This window comes from Tinamus guttatus, unplaced genomic scaffold (assembly GCF_059628265.1).
Source record: "Tinamus guttatus ecotype Peru unplaced genomic scaffold, ASM5962826v1 Tinamus_guttatus_pri_ptg000208l, whole genome shotgun sequence".
Classification (NCBI taxonomy): domain Eukaryota; kingdom Metazoa; phylum Chordata; class Aves; order Tinamiformes; family Tinamidae; genus Tinamus; species Tinamus guttatus.
The window spans coordinates 10,792,483-10,811,912 of record NW_028288742.1 but is presented as its reverse complement, the minus strand read 5'-3'; the positions used below and the strand labels follow the sequence as shown (position 1 = coordinate 10,811,912).

Genomic DNA, 19,430 nt, shown 5'->3' with positions numbered 1-19,430 from the left:
GAGGGTGTTTCTTTGCTTGTTTTCAAAAACAGTTTCTAGTTGTTTCTGACCAATACTGCAGGAAGACAAGGTGGGTAGAGTCCGCCAAGGTGGATCCTAACTGAGGACTAGGACAAAGAGCCTAGTGGGCAGTTCAGTTCTTGGATAAGCTGTAGCCTTCTTGGGTGCCTCTGGCCAGCCTCCTAGTCTAGCTTGTGCCTTGGGGAGTGATTCTGTGAGTATCCCATTTTACAGATGGGGAACTGTCTCAGAAGGGTGTTGAAAATAAAATCCGTTAATGACTGAAACTATATAAATGCCTTCAATATGCTGAAAACATAGCCAAGTTTCAGCATGGGTTTTTTCCTCTGAAAATATGTCTGGTTTTATGGATGGTTGCCTTTTGTTCCCTGAAACAGACTACTAATATGCTTTACTTATGCCTGGAGTTTTTCAAGATCTGCTGTTTCCTAGCAGTCATTGTACTAATCTTGTTGTACTGTCATAGAGAAAATATCTCAGTAATGTAAAAATTGTTTAATTCTAACTAGCTACTTGCACCTACTAAAACTTGGTATTTTAGCAAATGTCATGGCAATAGTATGGGCCAATAACCAGGATATTTTGGTGGTGCTCAAATATTTTGCTCCAATGGTGGTTACATTGAACATGTTGTTGAATGTGGTCTGATGTACAAGCCATAAATTTTGCAACGTGGTTAAGCAAAGCTCATGTGCTGGCTCTTCTCTCTGATCCCTTGTTTGTATTTTGCCTTGTTCCCTGCTGTCCTTTTCAACAGCCATTTCTTAGTTTTCTTCTCATGGCATCTCCCTGCATGTATAAATGCTTGGCTCCATTCAGAGAAATATTTTTAGTTGAAGGGAAGAGTCAAAATCAGAACTGCTGTGATCAGACAATTTCCATTGGAATCAAAAATGTTGCATTCAGCTAAACTTGTCATTCTGTTTCTGGTTACATATGTCTAAGGATGTTTCTCTTGTAATATTTTTCTGTGCATTTGGTGAAAAAATTTTAGTGAAATTATTTTAGAAGCTGTGTCTAAAATGTTAAAATAATCATCTAAACTGTTGCATTACAGTTAGCTTAAGTGTATGAAAAAAGGAAACTTCTTGTAAAATGCCCATTGTCATCTTATAGCTTCTATAGCTCCTAGGTTTGGTTTCATGTGTAGATTGAAGAGAAGAAAAACACCTGAGGTATATTTATTTATACAATTATGCTCCTAGCTATTGAATTAGAAATGTTCTATGCAAAATCAGGATTGAATCAATTCTTTTCCTTTCTTCCATATGTGAAAGATTAGAAATGAAAAGATAGGATTCCTATCAGTTTTATGAGTTATGAGGAGGCTGTTTGCCTTCCATATGGAAGGTCATCTGAGGAACTGAACTGCCAGCTTTTGGCACAAATAACAAACCGTGTGACAGATCAGACTGTCAACATAGCTGCTCACTTAAATCAAGGGGCGTATTCTAAAAACTTAAAAATAAAAATATGCCAGTTTCATTCCCATTGGTATTGGGAGTGTTTCCTAGCTGGAAAATCACTCCTTTGTGAAGGAAACTTCTTTTCTCAAATGCTCTACTTAGAGTATCAGCAAAAATTCTCAATCAAAATCAGTAGGCAACATTTGGAATAAATTGTATATGAAAATTGTCCGCTTGATGGATAATGGAAACTTGAGTTTAGTGCTCCAATCTGTCCTGGGTTGCTTCCAGTGTTTAATTTAAAAATAAATGAGCAGGAGGGATGCTTTGTAGTGCTGTTCACCAGCTCTTGCCGCCCCACTGGAGAATCACTGCCTGATTCTCCAGCAGGGATAGTGTTGGGGTTTTATGTGAGATTGGTTAGACTTTGAAATTGGGTAAAACACTTGACTGAAAGCTCAACCAAGTAATTTATAATGCTGGTACAGAGAGCACTGGACATGCCTGACTTAAATGCTGTTGAGTACTGTAGCAGTTGTTCAAAAGCAGCCCTCAGTTTAGACATAAAAGCCTGTGCACATTTAAAAACTCTGCCAAGGTAGATGAGCAATACTGACATCAGTAGCTTTATTCAAAAAAAAAAAATCACAGCTGCTATTTCAGAAACTGTTAAAACTGGCCTTACTCAATATTCAATGCTTTTTTTAATGGAATAACACTTGATCATGCTTTCATTATCCCCTCCTTAAGCAGCTCTTGGCCTTGCTGGCACCTATTTCCTCCCTTGTCTTTTTAAAGTAGTTGCTGAGGTGGTTTTCTTGGTCTGTTGCTGTGATGACATAAGACCTTTGAACTCTTCTAGAAGCTCCTTTGTGTGAACCTGGGGTGGCTCCCATTACCCCAGAGCACTCGCCAGCTGTGGCCAGAAAGAGGGAAATGGTAGCAGCTTCCCTCTTGTGAAGGTCCTTTTAAGTAACAAGAGGAAGGCAGAAATGGAAGGGCCCTCACCAAAGAAGTTGGCCTCATGGAGTAGCAGGTGGGCCGAGCCTGGCATACCTGGGCCTATTTTCAAGGTCATGCCTTTTCCCTGGCACTTTGTCGCGATCAAGAGGCAGGCTCTGTTCTTGCTGCTTGCTGAGCAGGTTGAGGCAGTGCTGCTGAGTCAGGTTGAGGTCAGAGTGCTGAACTTGCAGGTCAGCTCCCTGCCAAGGGGATGACTTTCATCTGCAACTGAACCCGATGCTATGTCCTGGTAGGCAGTTCAGAATGTTTGCTACTCCTCTAGACAGGATTAAGTATCAAGGAGCCCTTTTGCAAAGAAAGCTGTGGTAGATTTTTGAGAAAATGTTTTTGACATGTCAATTAGTCTGTAATTTAATCAGTAATTCTTACATTTGTATCATTATGGGATGTGTGACTTCCTCCCCTGTGTGATGCAGTACGTTCTCTTGTTGTGAAGCATTTGAATTATCATTAACAATTAAATTCAAGTTGGAGTTGTCAAAGTGATCAAAGGACACTTTATGATGCATTATCCCAACTGTTTTAAATGTTCATTTACTTGCTAATCTGCTAAGCTCAGTAGATGGGTTGCTCAAGTTATTAATATGAATTATTGATATCTTGATATTTTATTCTATCCTTGTATCTTATCCTTTTGCCATCTGTGATTTAAGATGCAATGTGTGTATCTCATGAGCTCAGAGCTGACAGAACAAGGTTCATCTTTCCTAGTGCCATAGACTTGTGTGGAGCGAGATTTAAGATGGCCTGTACTTAGGCAGAGTCCCAGCATGCTGTTGGGTCAGCTTAGGAGAGGCAGCCAGAATCTACTGAGATAGAGGAGAGAAGATCCTCCATCTCAGCCCAGCCTGGGGCCATCCCTCCCTACAGTGGTGCTGTGGCTTCAGTCCCACCACAGGCCTGGCCTGTGGCTACCAGGCCTGTGCTCAAGGTGGTGGCTGGGGCTCCTCCTTCATGGCAGTGGATGAGCTCTGGTGGCCAGGCCCGACCTGCTGTCACTGGGAGTACCCAGGCAGCAGGTCATGTGAAAATACCTGAGTTAGTTACAGAAATTGCAGGAAAACACATTGTTAATGCATACCATGCTGACTTCACTCACAATTTCTGAAATCATGTGACAGCTGCAAGTAACAGCTAGTGATTGCACTGTTTTAATTTACTTTTTTTTTGGAGACAAGTGGCTGCAAAAGCTGTGTGGCACTTTGGGAGTTATCAAGTCATTGACTTCCAACAGTATTTGGGGTTGGAGATGATGTCCTGTGTTAGGAGATAGAATGCTTAAGGGTTTTGTAATGAGCTCTTCACTGTGGTACCTAAATATACGGGGTCATTGTGCTAAAGACCTTCGGGTAGGGTAGCTTGATACTGTGCCTGGAGCACCTACTGAAGTTGATGGTCATGAGGACAAAGGCTCCTTGAAGTCTTCCAGAATGATGGTGCAGCAATAAAACAGTTTCTTTTGGAGTGAGAGAAAAAAGTGTGCATTCTGTTTTTCTGGTGAGGGAAGTATTGAAAGTATGTATGAACTGGCCAAAAGTTGCGTGTGCTGCGATTATACTTAAATATTTATTTTTTAACCTCCTCTATTGTGCAACCAGAGCCAATCTCTCTTTTACTTTAGCTTACTTTACATATGAGTAGGGTAGATTTTTGCTTTGAATATTTACTTAGTTGAACGCAGTACCATCAAAGCTATTCAGTATTATCATTTTTAACTTTTTTAATGTGGAAATAGTGGTTCAAATGTATGACTTGTAAAATTCACTGGGTTCAAGCTTACAAAGTGCTAAGGACATGCATTTGTTTTCTGCCTTAGTAAAGATGCAAGGTCCTCAAGCCCTCTTCTATTAGAGCATGTTTGTAAATTGCAAAAGATGAAGACTGTTTAGTAAACTATAGAACTGCATGTGTGTCCTGCCTGCACTTCTGCTTCAAGGGCTTTGGAAACTTTGCTTCCTGCATGTGCTATAGTTTGTTTTGAGAGCCACTCTAAATTATATTTTAATTCTTTCCTTGGTTGCAGATTGACTTGGAGCCAGAAGGGAGAGTATATGTCATCATAGACCTTTCAGGATCATCAGGTGAAGGTAGGGCCCTACAATATTGCATCATGTTCTCTTGAATGGAATCTTCCAAGGACCTCTCCAATGGAAGTATTGGAGAAGGTGCCCTGTGCCAAAACCCTCTTACAGTGGATGCTTTTTGATTAATGTGCCTGTGAGTCGATGAGCTGTTAGAGTGCATCTTAGCCCATTAATCACTGATAGTTACGATACCAGCTGAAAGCATAATAACTGTATGAGGGTAGATGACTAGAACTATTAATTTCCAGAAGACACATCCTGATTCTTATCTTTGAAAGAATGCTATCCACCATATAGGAAGAAATGGTAAGATGGCAAAGGGACAGAAAAGAGTGTATTTGCCATTTAAAATCGTCCTAATATTTGTTATCTTTCCATTAAACATTTTCTTTTTTGAAGTAAAGTAAGGGACGCAAACACTGTAATAAGATGTTTCTGTTTTAATGACCCATTAATTGCAGGTTGGAGAAAACCCACGAAATTTTGAAGAAACATCAATTAACTTCAGACATTCTTCTGCTGTTTAAGGGTGGGGGGAAATCTGGTGTTATATGGTAGAAATGTGAAAATCTATGAAGAGGCAAAGTTGTTGTATGTCTAAATTATGTTCTTGGTGGCACCCTGACCTACTGAAATGGACTGGATGACTAGTTTTGGTTGATTATTTTAAATGGTGCCCTCTGAGCTATAGGCTACTATGCCAAGTAGCTCTTAGAGCTCTGCTAAACAAAGTTATTGGTTCAGAATACATAAAGATTGACATAAAACCTGAAAGGAGCTAAAACAAAATGGAACAAAATGAAATTATTTTGCATGGTATAGTTGAGAGAGCAGAAGAATGTGTTTATCTTTTTGCTCTTCATAATGAATTGCTATGCTCTGACAAGTTACTAATAGTAGCTTGCAAAAACACATTGTACTAAATCTTGAATTTAAAAACAAAACCTTATTCAAGCTTCATTTATACCCATGTGCCTCCAGAAAACATTTTCTTCTTTTTCTGTCTTGTATAAGAAGTAGTAGCCAACATTTGAAATGTAGTTTCCCCATATCTTGCTAATTTACTGTCTTACTCTAGAACTGAAAAGCAATTAGCAATGTTAATTTGATTATGCAATAGGGTGAGTAGATGTACTTAAAATCTTTCATTTCTGGTTAATAGATATGGGTTCAGGGTTGCTGTTCCATTCCAAGATGAGTTCTGGTGTGTTGGACTGTCAGAGGGAAGGAAAACTCCTACTGTTCCACTGTTTCTCAGAAATCCTTAAGGCCTTATAGTCTTACATAGAATGAAAATGGCTATGGTAGTGTTTCTTATATTATGTGTGCATTAGCCTATGGCCTCTGGAAGATGCTTGGAAAGAAATTTGCAGAACTAAAATGTGTTAGGATAGAAGGAGAGCATAAGAATAGCAAAGTTTGCAGTTTGGTTTTTACAAGGGAAGCTGAGCCAGTGTTGTACAGCTTTCTATACACTTGTTTAATGGTGCTTTGGTGAGGCTTAGATTAGCTACTTTGGAGTTTAAAGGTACTTCAGCTAGCTTGAATTGGAGCATCTAGTCTAACAGTCACCTTCTGAGTGTTCTTGTAGTGAGCAGATTAGACATGTATGCACAGGTGCTTGCATATATGTAATACATGTCAGATACATAAAATGCTGTAAGGAAATATATTTCAATTTTATCTTAATCTGTATGCATTTGCTATAAAAAGAGCAAAGAGTTATGGTTAGACTAAGTATGACTCGGGTAGCAAAGGTGATTCTGATTGACTTAATTTCTTAACCAGGATTTTGGGTTTTTTGAACTCCAGTATTCATTGAGTTATGCAGTATTCTTTTCATGCTGTGTGAGTCCTGATATCACATTGAGTTCCTTTAAAAAAGTAAAGGGTGATTTGTTTAAAGTTTTGTAAGTGTGGTTTTTTTTTTTTTTTTGGTAATAGTCTTGAAAAATTAGTGGTAACCCAGAGCTTGATACTTCAGCCTATTCAGGCAGAATTGCCTCTGAAGTGAGTGCTCTTACCAGAGAAAGGTAATAAGTTGACATATTGAAATCTGGTTCTAAACCCATCTATGTTCTACAAGTCCCCAGTTAGGGACTTTGACCATTGCCAAATGCCTGTAATTCCCCTAGGACACTGCAAGTCCCAAGAAATGTGGGCTGTCATCCAAAGGTGTGAAAGTACCAAGCTTGTCAAAGGCCCTTACTGGGACTCAGCAGTAGGACTGTCAACCTATTGCTGAGTGCACAGTATTCAGCAACTTTAGGTGTGAATTAGGCATCCTGATTCAATTTGAGAATCCTGCTAGGCCTCTCTCTGAGAGCTGAGAGTCTAACTGCTCCTGTAAAGATGACCCTTAAGCCTACCAATGTGTACAGGAAACCCAGCCTTACCTGCCTTTGGGGTTGCCAGCTTGTATGGTAGGATCAAACAGATTATGTGTTTTCAGTGATTGTCTATTGAGCATTTTAAAGTCCCATTATGACATTATTTAACCTCTGATTCTGAAGGGGGGGGGAAATAACTTTTATACAAGTAATTTTTTATTTTTATAGTAGACATGCATTTCTAATGGACATTAATTGACAATGTCCTAGTTCTGCAAGTAAGCCTCTCTGTGAGGAAGTTGCTATATAAATGGCCAATATGCATATAAGTTCTTAAATGGTGAGAATTGAAACATTCTTATTCCTAGTTTAATAAGCTTTCTCATTGATGTATGAGATGTTGCTACCATGTATCTTTTAAAACTGAACTGACCTTCAGGCCCAGCTGCTGGGTTGTTGATTCTGCTGTTACTTGCACTTGTATGTCAAAATAATGAAGTTGCTTCCTTGTTATAGTCCACTTCCTCAACGGAAGTCTACAACTTCTTGTACCTCCTACTTCCCGCTCCTTTGAACTGACTCACTTTAGGCTTTCATTATTTCTGGTGTTTAGGTGGAAAAGATAGGAGTATGTCACATTATAAGTGGAGGTAAAGACATCTCTGCCTGCCCTTGCCATGTGGCTAGGCTTGTTGGGAGGCATCCTGAGATATCAGTATCAGAACGTGCCCAGCATTATGTGGAACTACAGGGGGGGGGAAAAAAAAAAAGCCTGCTGGCTTTGCTGCTTAGGATTTTCCTCCTAATATACAGAAATCCATGAGAGGTCTAGAGCAGTGTTAGCTTGCGTACCATTTTCTACACTGCAAATTTTCCTTGAGAAGCAGCCTGGAGGAGCAGCTCTACTTCTGCAGTAATATAATGCAGCTCTGAGGAGGCAGCCTTGAAAACCCAAGGCTTTAGACTGCTCTCCACTGGATATCTTGCAGCATTGCTAGCAGTGGATTGTTCAAGTCTCAAGGTATTTGGGTTTGCTCTGAAAAAAAAAATCTCAGGGAACTTATTCAGTTCTAGTCTTTGAACTGGCAAATGGTTTGAAGACACAAATACTGAAGTGTGAGAAGTGGGAAGAAAATTGCATAAAAGGCTTAGCAACAACAAACCTAACAATCAATTTTATCGGGGCTTTTTTTAACTAGACCCATTTTGGAGCCTGCTTACAGCTTCTGAATGCTTATTCGGCAGTGAGAGGGAGGGTGAGAAACTATTGTCGCCATCTCTTAAGTTCTGTAGTAGGAACAATCCAGCCCACGTTTTGAAGACAAAATGCTAAATGAGCTGTGCATCACACAGAAGGTGATATGCTCAAATTTTAGCAGTGAAACTGGAATCCTAACATTTGAACATGCCTGAATTTGTGCTTTCAAACCCAATATTGCAAAACAGTCAATATGCTTTGCCACATATGTGCATAAGCCTCAGTTGCACATCTTTAAGTTGTTAGGCTTTTCTAAACACCTCACCGAGGGCATGAACAATTTCTCGTGGTGAGAAACCGGATGTCTTGCCTGGCTGTGTGAGACAGCGAGTCCTTCTCTTCCTTAGTTCTGCCTAGATCTGGGTAGTTCACAGTATAGACATTGATATAAGAAGGAGAAGAAACAGCTCTCCTCAATACTTAGAAATTCTCTGCTTTGAACTATATAATCAGTATTTCCGTAACATGTGTGATGCAGGTTTTTACACTGAGTTTGCCAAAATAGTTTTGCAGGGCTTTTGTTTACTTTCTGTAGGGGTTCAAGTCTAAATGACTTTGTGCATCTAGAGTAACTATGTACTGGTTGCCTGTGAATGGAAACAGTTTTTCAGTGGAAACTTCCTAAATGTAGATGTGTGCATACATACTAAGGCATGTATTTGCAGATTAAAATAACTGTAGTAATTGGTAAAAGTCTCATTATACAAAGATGTGATTAAACTTGTAACACTTTTCACTGGCTTTCTTAAGTATTGACAAATAATAAGTTTGCCAAGAACTTTAAATGCTAATTTGAAAACAAATTATTGTTCTGCAAACAAATATGAAGTTTCCATAGAGATGGCACAGCATTTAATAGCATTAATTGGACTTTTTCTATTAGCTTCATTGAGTCATGTACTGTGCCACATATAAACATGCAGAATCTTTAAGAAAGCAGCAGCATTTCTAATAACTTGTCTTTATGAGATCAGTCCAAAATATGGGTTGTCACTGTTAGTCTTCTAGGATATCTTGTCAAACTCGCAAAGCAATAATCAGTCAATTCCTCTTTGACCCAAACATCTGATAACTTTATACGATTTCTTATTAAAAGAGCAGGATTTATAGAGGACCAGTGTTTGTAAGAGTTAGCTTGGGAAAGGTCTGTCGTATGTGTTCCCTATTAGTTAATTTGGCAAACTGGATCTCGTGTGTGTCCTGGGTTTTAGTGTCATATCTTCAGTGGCTGCTGGGGCTATGGAGGAGAGTGGTGTCTTTGGCTAGAAAGGAGACTGCTTTAAGATGTACAGCCTTATTTCTTTGATGCTGGTCTTTATCCAAGCTCACATTGATTTTTCTATATTAATTCAGTGATGCAGTAGCATAGGCATTATTTCTAGGATGAAATGCTCTCGTTGAGTGTTTTATTGACCTGCTTTGGCAGCATTTTTCATCTGGTTTAGTTGGTGCTTAGAAAATTTTGGGAGTGAACTTTTTTCTAATGATTTAAGAAATATTTAAGAGCTCTATTTGATCCAGGTCCAAATGCAGTCAACATTTAGAGTGTAACCAATGCAATGACACAATGATTCAGTTTATAAACTTGGATAACAGATGGCCATCAAATCTGTAAGAGGTAATTGCCCAAGGAATGATTAAAAACACTTTCAGTAGTCAGTTTTACATACAGTGAAAGATAGAAGCTGCTATTTTTAAAAGCTTATGGCCTTCTTGCTGCTTTTGTCATCACAGATGTCTTGTTTCTTTGGAATTATTGGTTTGTCTGACAAATGTGTACAGTTACTTATAGTAGTTTTATACCAACTTGCAAATTAAATTACCATTTGCAATATGTCACTGTTGAATTAGTAACTGTAGAATGAGTTGCAGGATGACCTTAATGAAATAGACTACCCATAATAATTCAGTTAGAAAAAATCTGTAATAAGAATTTAAATAAGAACTATTCAAAACTGTCCTACATGTTATACCTAAACAGTGGTGGTGATCTAATAACATCATTGGATGCCTGAATTCATATTATGCAAGTCTCTTATACAATTACAGATTCTGTTTTAGAGTGGGCAGTTAAATCCCAGCAAAATACTATAGCTCTTGCTATAGCATCTTGCTCAGTACTAGATATTGCAGAAAGCTGCCTGTTGGAAGTTTTGGTCATGACTGCAAATTGTGTAGTCACAAAAGATTACATCTTCTAATAAATTCATCTACTCAGATTCAGTTGCTGTTAAGACCTTTATGTTCTACAGAATGAAGAACTTAAGGTACTCTCTTATAGTAAAGTCCTTGAATTCAAGTCATGGCAATATTTCACGAATACAAAGTATTTTCTGCATTATTTGGCTTTTTGCATTGAAAAATCCAACCAAGAAGTACCTGAAACAATTAGGTTATGAATTAACACTCAGGACATGTGGCTCTAAAGAGGTTTCCCAGTTAGGTCTTTTACCTGAGTGCCCTCTGTGCAGATGCAGATAGTGCCAGTTGACATATTTCAGTCCAAGAACTGCAGGAGCAAGGAGAATCAAGTGCCAGCAGAGGCAGGATTTCTTAAGGTTGCTTATGTGTTTATAGCTGAAGCCTTTAACATGTCTCTAGCTAATTGGGATAGCAGCAGGATTTTTTTTCCAGGCATCCAGCTTTGGTAGAGTTAGTAGAGCTGTAAGAATTGTGTATCTGATGCAGGTGTAATGCTGGGCTCTTAGCACGGTGTAACTCATGACGGGGGCCGCAAACTGTCTCTGTGATTCCTAAGGTATCCATTTGCCAGAACTCTGGATCCTTAGATTATTTGCCTTCACCATGGTTAGTTATGCTTGTTATGCTAAAAGGGCCTAGAAAAATCGAATCTCATTGTGAGAGGCAGTGTGTGCAGGGACCAGCAGAAGGTGCATGCCTAGAAATTTCAAAGTCTAAGCAATATATATCCCTGAACTGGGCTTTTTGTTTGCTTGTCGTAGCAATCTACCCTAGTGAAGATCTGCTTCCACAGACTCCTTCAATTGCAAACACAATTTTGGCAGTTTTGTTGCCATTTTGGGAATAGGCCAATTGGTGGTGGTGAGAACTGTTTGGAGAGCAGCAGTGGTAACTGGGCTAATTGAAGCCCCTCTTCCTTCAAAGCTGGGGTCTTTGCTCTGTATTTTGTTGTGTTCTGCTTGAGGTGCAAGTCTGCCAAGGATTGCATTGCTTTGGGGGACAATCTGAATAGGGATGGTTTTAATTCTGTGATGTCTTTATTCTGTTTCTTTCTCTCTTCCCCTCTATCCTGAGGACACACTACAGGATTCCTCAGAATTCACCAAACCCTCTCTAGGCAAGCAGCAGCTGCTGACCCTGGAGGGGCCCGGTGGGCTCTGGGAGGGTGTTTGCATTTGTGCTGAGTTCCTATTATGTGTCTGACAGCCAGACCTTTCCCAAACTGCTTTTTGCTAGGTGGAGAGCAGTGTGCCTAGATGCGTTTTGCACAGGCCTTGCAGCATCATGGGCAAAACATGTGCTCTTTGCACTTCTGGAGTCACGGCTGTGGCTCCTTCCAGGAGCTGAGGTAGTTGGAGGCTGTGTGGCCGGAGCAGTGCTGGGCTGTTACTGCTAACCAGAGGCTCTTTCTACCTCCAGTCACTTGGTTCAGGTGTGGTTAGAGCTCTTCACAAATACAGCTGATTCCCCTGATGCTTCCTGGGAATACTGTAAGCTCAGGGATATACAGTTTGCAGTGTCTGTACCCTATAGCTTTCCTCCCTTCCTGATGGAAAGCAGAATATCCAGTCAGAAGAAGCCAGGCATGTATTTGCACTCTGCTCTATCAGCCTTGATAAGCTGAGCTCTGCTGCTTCATAGCCGGGGTGAAAGCAGGATACCAACTAATCTCCAGTTTTCCTCCTACCTTTCCTTCCTTGCTTTCCCAGCGCACCTGCAAGCTGTGGCGTGGGAGCCAGTTTCAAATGCAACCACAGCCTTTGCTTTCAGAATCCACTATGCAGTTTATCAAGTGAGAACCTATTTCATTTGAAGCTTTGGTTTGAAGCAGGCAGATGGTTTTGGGATTTAGTTCTTTTTGTCCATTCAGCTTTTCAGTTGTTCTGCAGCAGAAATCAGAACCTCTTCATGTCATAAGAGGTGGGGGGGGGGGGGGGGGGGGAGATAAGGGGTGGGGAGGAGGGGAAAGCTTGAACTGATTTGCAAAGCTTTCAGCTTCACCTTTGTTTTATTCTCTTAAATATATTTTTAATAGGGCTTTTTTCTTGGGTTGTGTTTGATTTAATCTTAAAATACTTCTGTGCTGAAGGGTGGATGCTTATCTTAACCTAGAAATATATTTTTATTCTTTCTTTTCTTAGGCCTATTCACCTATTTTGACTTGAGTTCTAGCTGAGATTTCTTACAGTTGTAATTGCATAACCTGAATGAGCAAAGAATCTTAAACTGGGTTGATTGGGTTGTGGTTTGTCACTAGATTTACTGTTAGCCAGAGAAACTTATGAAATTACAGAAGCAGCATATGGATTTACTGGAACATGGAAGCTTGAAGGTGGTCGTGCTTCACTAGACAACTCTTATTTCAGATGAACAATATTAATCTGTTTTTTCCAGTCAGAGTAAGTTAATGTTACTCTTTCGAACCTCTGTAACACTTTGGGCACTGGTGCAGATTTACTACATGATGCATTCCTGTTGAGGCAGAATTTTGTGTGTTGGTAGCATGGCATCTGAAAGCAGATGTTTGTGTTGTTACCCAGGAAAACAAAAACTGAAAAGCATGAGAACACTTTGCATGTGTCAGCTAGACTAGCTTCAGTAATAGCACGGACATTTGGTTAGGAAAATAAACCTTGTGGGCTAGCAGTTGAAATTGGGATTTTTTATTTACTGTTATTTTAAGACATTAATGGAAACACTGATTACGATTTGGTGGCAATTCAGTTTGTCCAGTTTGGTGCACTATACTTAGAAAATGCCCTGCTCTGAAGGGAGACTACCCAATGGGTATTTATATTATTTTGGTTTCATGTGGCAAATGCCTTTGTAACGAACATCTTTCCGTGGATTTACAGCCATCCCTTGGATGATATCCAGTTAGCTGATGGAACATCTGGTAAGTGTTGTGTGTTTGTAATAAGCCCTTACTGTTTAAAGCAGGCTCAGGCTTTTCAGGCAAAGATCAATGACCTTTTCTTGGCAGACTGCTAGCTGTTTGCCAAAACAAGTGGCTCTCAGGGAGCAAGTTGCTGGTAGAAGACTTGGTTTAAAGGAGCCTTTGTCTTGTACTTGACAAGTTTGTAGTCGATTCAGAAAAATTACATTAGACTGCAACAGGAAAGTAATGAAACTCCTACATATCATATTCCAAGTTGCTGAGTGTCTTTTTTGCTCCCTTTATGCTGAAAACACTCAAACAGAATTATGCAGGGAATAGGCAGATTTGATACTGCCCTTGCATGTGCTTAGTGTGTTTTTGTAGAAAACTGGCAAAAAGAATGGGAGCACTTAAAACTATGCTGGTGGCTTCATACCTAAGAGGAACAAACTAGTGATAAAATCTGAGATAGAAATATGTTTTGAAATTCTATTTATGACTAGCTATTTCATAATGTGTGACACAGTAAACAGAATTTAATCCATCTGTCTATAGTATGAGGTATTATGTGGAAGACGTTAATATTATAGTACATATTTTTATATGGTTTCTGCATTTGTTTTCTTGCAGTTCATAAAACATACAAGCTATATTCTGTTATGGTTTGTATAGGCTATATTACTTTTTGCCCTTTAATTTTCTGTGCTACTGTAACATGTTTTTAATGGATCTGTGCCTTCTTTACCCTGCTACCCCCAATAATAGGCAGTGTTAGAATTATTGAGGTGAGAAAAGTCTCAGCACAGTGCATTTCCATTAACGGATTGGGAATAAATAAATGAGGTAAGGCATGCAATGCATGCAGTTCTAACCATATTCTTGGCTTGCAGGAGTCTTATGCAGGTCAGTTGCTGGGCCTGGTTGAGCTCAATGTGGTTGTCTTTGGAAACAGCTTTTTAAGTTCTGTACTGGTGTTTGTCCAACTTTCTCAAACCAGCACTGTAGGTTGGTAGTTGCAACCCAGATTCAGGTATGTTAAATCAAGCAGTTTTTAGGAAGATATTTTTTAAGGTCCTTTAGAAAACCCTGGCTGATTGCCTGTTTAGAGTAAATGATTAAAGAAGTCTGAACTACTGGTTCAATGTATAGATCAATGGATGGTTTTGCTACATGTTGTAGCATATATATTTAGTTTAATAAAATAAAAACTGAAGAGCAAATGAAAGGAGATGGAATCAAGAATGTGAATATTGACTTTTCCTTATTGTCACTATACCATATGCTTTCTTTCCTATATCCTGTAGACCATATTCTCAGAGGTGCTGAGCACTGCCAACTTTTATTGCTTGCAGGTAGAATTGTAGTTCTGAATCATTTTTGTAAATTGGGCTCTCAGTGGCTTGTCCTGCTCCTTTGGAATGTACTGCTAAGGTTGTGAAAGTTTGGGGTACGTTAATGTCCTCCAAATGTCATTAGCCAAACTTTTACTGCCTTCAACAGATCCTAAATGTCTAATCCTATTCCTAAAGTAGCAATTCCACAGCAATGTTAACAGATGGAGTCTCAAAAATGTATTTTTTCAATATAGTCTTAGATGGTTAAAATATTTATAAGGAGAGTTGGAAATAGAAATTCATGCATAGGTTTGAGACATTTTTCTAAATCGATTTTCTATTTGTTTCATAGATACTTTCTTTCAAGCCTATTTTCAGTGTATGATAATATGTTAATGGCAATACTTTGTGTATTTAAAAGAATCAAACACTTCTGGAAATACTGTCTTAATGTTGTAGTTAACAGTCTGAATTTCAAACACAGCCTTCTTAAAAGTAATAGACAGGTTTTCTAGAAGGACAGCGTCTTTAGTTTGGATTTGCCACAGCCTTAAATAGTTTCCGTCTTTCACACTGCCTTGGGAAGAGTGAAAAATAGTGAACTTGTATTACATGCTTTTGAGTTTCAGTTAAGATTTTTTTAAGCATTTGAGCAGTCAGTACATCTTTGTTTTGAGATAATACATGTGAAGTAGAGTGAATCTCCTAGGAATAAGAGCTGCAACCTAGAAAGGAACACAAGTATCAAACACTACACATGGCATGTCCTTGTCTGTAGTCAATGTGGCCACCCTTAAAAGGAGCTCTTGGACTCTGTTTTACTACTAGGCATATGGTACTATTAAATATGTGTGTGTCTATGCTTCTTATGGGAACTCCATTCTCTATGTGATCAGAGTGAAGTGAAGATTGAGTATTTTATGAATATTACTAGGTTAAGCAGATATAAATCTAAAAAGTATTTTACCTTAAAATAGGCAAGAGTAGCAGTGGATAAAAGAATAGTAGTTCTGTCACTCATCAGAAAGTTTTGTTAGCATGTTACATTTGCATATTAAACCTTTTACAGTTTTTGCAGTGGAGGCTGAACTCATAATTTGGTAGGCCCTCAGTCCTTGGTAGATCTTTAAGGTGTGTTTTTGGTGAAATCTGTGGATTTCACTATCTCAAAATAAAGCACTGCATTACCCCACAGTATAGAAGGGGGGAAATATTCCCCTCTAAAAATTGCTGAATTATAAAGTGTCTTTGGAGGTGCCTTTACAAAGATCTGCTGGCTGATTGCACTGCAAAATAAGTATCATTACTATCAGACATACCATGGCTCGAGAGACCTGCTAATGTTGCTTGCTTTTCCTTCCCTAAGTTGGTTTGCCCCATCTCTGTACAGATCTAATTTGGCTGGAAGCAGAAGTGTTCTGGTAGACTGTTGCTGTGTGTAATAGGAATTACCTTTAAAATGATGAGGTAGAGCATGTAGCTTTCAGCTGTGTTTATTTCCATTGCTGTTTTACTCTCCTTCAAAATTCATTTTTTTTCCTGTCCTAGAGCCTTTTCATAGAATCACAGAATGCTTAAGGTTGGAAGGGACCTCTAGAGGTCATCTAGTCCAACCCCCCTGCACACGCAGGGACACCTAGAGCACGTGGCACAGGACTGCGTCCAAGCGGGTTTTGAAGATCAACCTCTCTGGGCAGCCTGTTCCAGTGCTCTGTCACCCTCACTGTCAAGAAATTTTTCCTTAAGTTCCTGTGGAACTTTTGGTGCTTCAGTTTCCGGCCATTACCTCTAGTTCTGTCGGTGGCCACCACTGAAAAGAGGCCAGCACCATCCTCCTCACTCCCTCCCTTGAGGTACTCATAGGCACTGATCAGGTCCCCTCTCAGCCTTCTCTTCTTCAGGCTGAACAGGCCCAGCTCCCTCAGCCTCTCCTCACAAGGCAGATGTTCCAGGCCCCTGATCATCCCTGTGGCCCTGGGCTGGACTCTCTCCAGCAGCTCCACATCCCTCTTGTACTGTGGAGCCCAGAACTGGACACAATACTCCAGATGTGGCCTCACCAGGGCTGAGTAGAGGGGCAGGATCACCTCCCTCGACCTGCTGGAGACGCTCTTCTTAATGCACCCCAGGATCCCATTGGCCTTCTGGGCCACGAGGGCACACTGCTGCCTCATGGTCAACTTGTCGTCCACCATGACGCCCAGGTCCTTCTCTGCAGAGCTGCTCTCCAGAAGGCCGGTTCCCAGCCTGTACTGGTGTGTGCCTTTAGCAAAGCACAGTGTCTTTGTCACTGAAAGACTTTAATTGGACATGCAAATCACTGACCAGAACATGTTTGTTACTTGCAAATTTAGGGTGTGCTGTTGCTAATTTTTTCTTCAAAGAAAAGAAGATGCAAGGAGGGACATGGAAGGTCAAGTTCTTTCATCATTTCTTTAGTTTTTTGGCAAGGCTGTACAAAGAAAAGCATCAGAAACTACAGCTGTGGCCAAGATGAAACTCTGATCTAAATATTTCTGAGTCTTTTGTCTTGTTTCATGTTGTGAGTTTGAAATTGTTTTCATTATTGCTGCTGTATTTCTTAAGTGGTTCCTTCCAAAAAAGTGACTTGTATATGCTACCCTATGATACATTTTAATCTTCAGTAACTACTCTAAAATTTGCCATGTTGGATTTTCAACAATTACATACAGTGAGGATCATGGATTTTGCTTATATTAACTCAGAAGTTTATTTCCCAGAACTGTATTCCAGTAAGACACACTAACAATTTGAATTTAGCCATTAATAAACAATGATCTCATATCAGACCTTTGGGCAAAATACTCAACAGGTCTAAATCTGAGGAGCAGTAGTAACTCGCACTTGCACCAATGTGGCTTTTTGCCTGCAAGACACAGATGATCAAAATCTGACTTGAAAACTATTCCCTTTCAATTTCTTTCTCCAAATTCTCCTCTTGTTCTTATAATTTCTAGATCAGTATCAAGAAACTAATCTTTTCAGTTAATTCCTAGGCATATGTATAAATCTTTAGATTCTGTGTTATCAAAAAATCAAAACAAGCGATAATTTCACTTGAAAGAAAGGTCCCATCTTAATCTGCTTAGCTGAGAATGGGTGTGTTGAAAGGAAACTTTCATCAATTTCTATAGTAAGTAAAATATTACAGGATATCAGTTTCTCAAACTCTGGTGAAAATCCTGGGAACAGCTTTATTTTTCTTTAGTCAGAGCAATGTTATAGTGATTGTAAGTGTCAGTGTGAGAATCGTACAGGATGGATCCCAAAAGGAGCAGGACAGGGAGGGGATGAAATGACTTTCAGGCACTTGAAAGTATTTCTGGAGAAAAATCAGTTTCTTGTTTTCTTTGAGCATTCTAAGAGCCTTTCTGACAGCTATGATGCAAGGCCAAGTTAATAACTGGAGGTTGCATTTGAGAGGAAGAGCTTGGTCAAGACTAGAAAAGGACTTGAGATTTAGATTTGTGTCTTATTTTCCATTAACTGTGTCTTCAAAGGGAAGAGAAAGTAAACTCAACGTGATGTACTGTGCTTAAACTTATTAAAATGCAATTTTTCTGTCTCAGAATCCTAAGGGAACGTTTAGTTTTTTAAGAAGCTACATTAAAAGCAAAGACTTTTTGCTGGCTGTATTTATTAAATCAAACTAATCAGGATTCTATCTCTAATTCAAGTTTATTCAAAACATTTGAAGTAATGTCAAGTAATTCAAAACATTTAAATTTTAGAGTCACAATTTGACCGTAACGATTAGACTTTCTCCCGAGTTACTGTGATATAACAGAAATCAAAATTTTTCTTCTAGTAACAGAAAACGAAAAACTAAAGCTTCTATCAGTGTGTCTCAGGATTTAAAGATGAAAAAACATGTATAGCTTTAAAAACATAGGCAGTTATCCTTAGTTTTTTGTCATCAGAAACATATATTGTTCTTGCTCAGAGGAGTTTCTGATATATTAACTAAAACAAATTTTGATTCCTTCACTCTTCTTGGTTTGTAGTAGTTTGACTCCGTATTCCCTGTTTTGTCAAGATACTGCATTTCAGTGGGTTAATTTCTGCAGAAAATACGGATTACTAGAGCTTGAACTTTTCCCTAGGTGGGTTAAACATTTCCTTTATACTTGGTCAGGTGTATGACTAAATCATATGAAGAAGATATACCTTGGTCATCAAATATTTTGCCCATTTGGAGTGGGGGAAGGAGAAAAGGGAGGAAGGGAAGGAGAGCCATGTACTCAGGATCTTGTTGTCTGTATTAGCTGTAGGTGTGGGTGTTGATTGGCTTCCTGCCTGTGTGATCTGGTGCTTCAGACCCCTGGCTTTACAATCATAGAATCATAGAATGCTTAGGGTTGGAAGGGACCTCTAGAGATCATCTAGTCCAACCCCCCTGCATACGCAGGGTCACCTAGAGCACGTGGCACAGGACTGCATCCAAGCGGGTTTTGAAGATCTCCAGAGAAGGAGACTCCACAACCTCTCTGGGCAGCCTGTTCCAGTGCTCTGTCACCCTCACTGTTAAGAAATTTTTCCTTAAGTTCCTATGGAATTTTTGATGTTTCAGTTTCCGGCCATTTCCTCTAGTCCTATCAGTGGCCACCACCGAAAAGAGACCATGACCGTCCTCTGCACTCCCTCCCTTGAGGTACTCATAGACACTGATTAGATCCCCTCTCAGCCTTCTCTTCTCCAGGCTGAACAGGCCCAGCTCCCTCAGCCTCTCCTCATAGGGCAGATGTTCCAGGCCCCTGATCATCCTCCTAGCCCTGCGCTGGACTCTCTCCAGCAGCTCCACATCCCTCTTGTACTGTGGAGCCCAGAACTGGACACAATACTCCAGATGCGGCCTCACCAGGGCTGAGTAGAG

The 19,430-nt window shown here is 39.7% G+C and overlaps 1 protein-coding gene across 1 annotated transcript in view; it reads left to right on the top strand.

The window, feature by feature from the left end:
* PRKCE (protein kinase C epsilon) overlaps positions 1 to 19,430 on the top strand; it is a 267,657-nt gene that overhangs the window by 93,440 nt on the left and 154,787 nt on the right. The window contains exon 2 of the mRNA XM_088524275.1: positions 4,474 to 4,537. Within this exon, the coding sequence (XP_088380401.1) occupies positions 4,474 to 4,537 (64 nt within the window). The remainder of the gene's footprint in view (positions 1 to 4,473; positions 4,538 to 19,430) is intronic.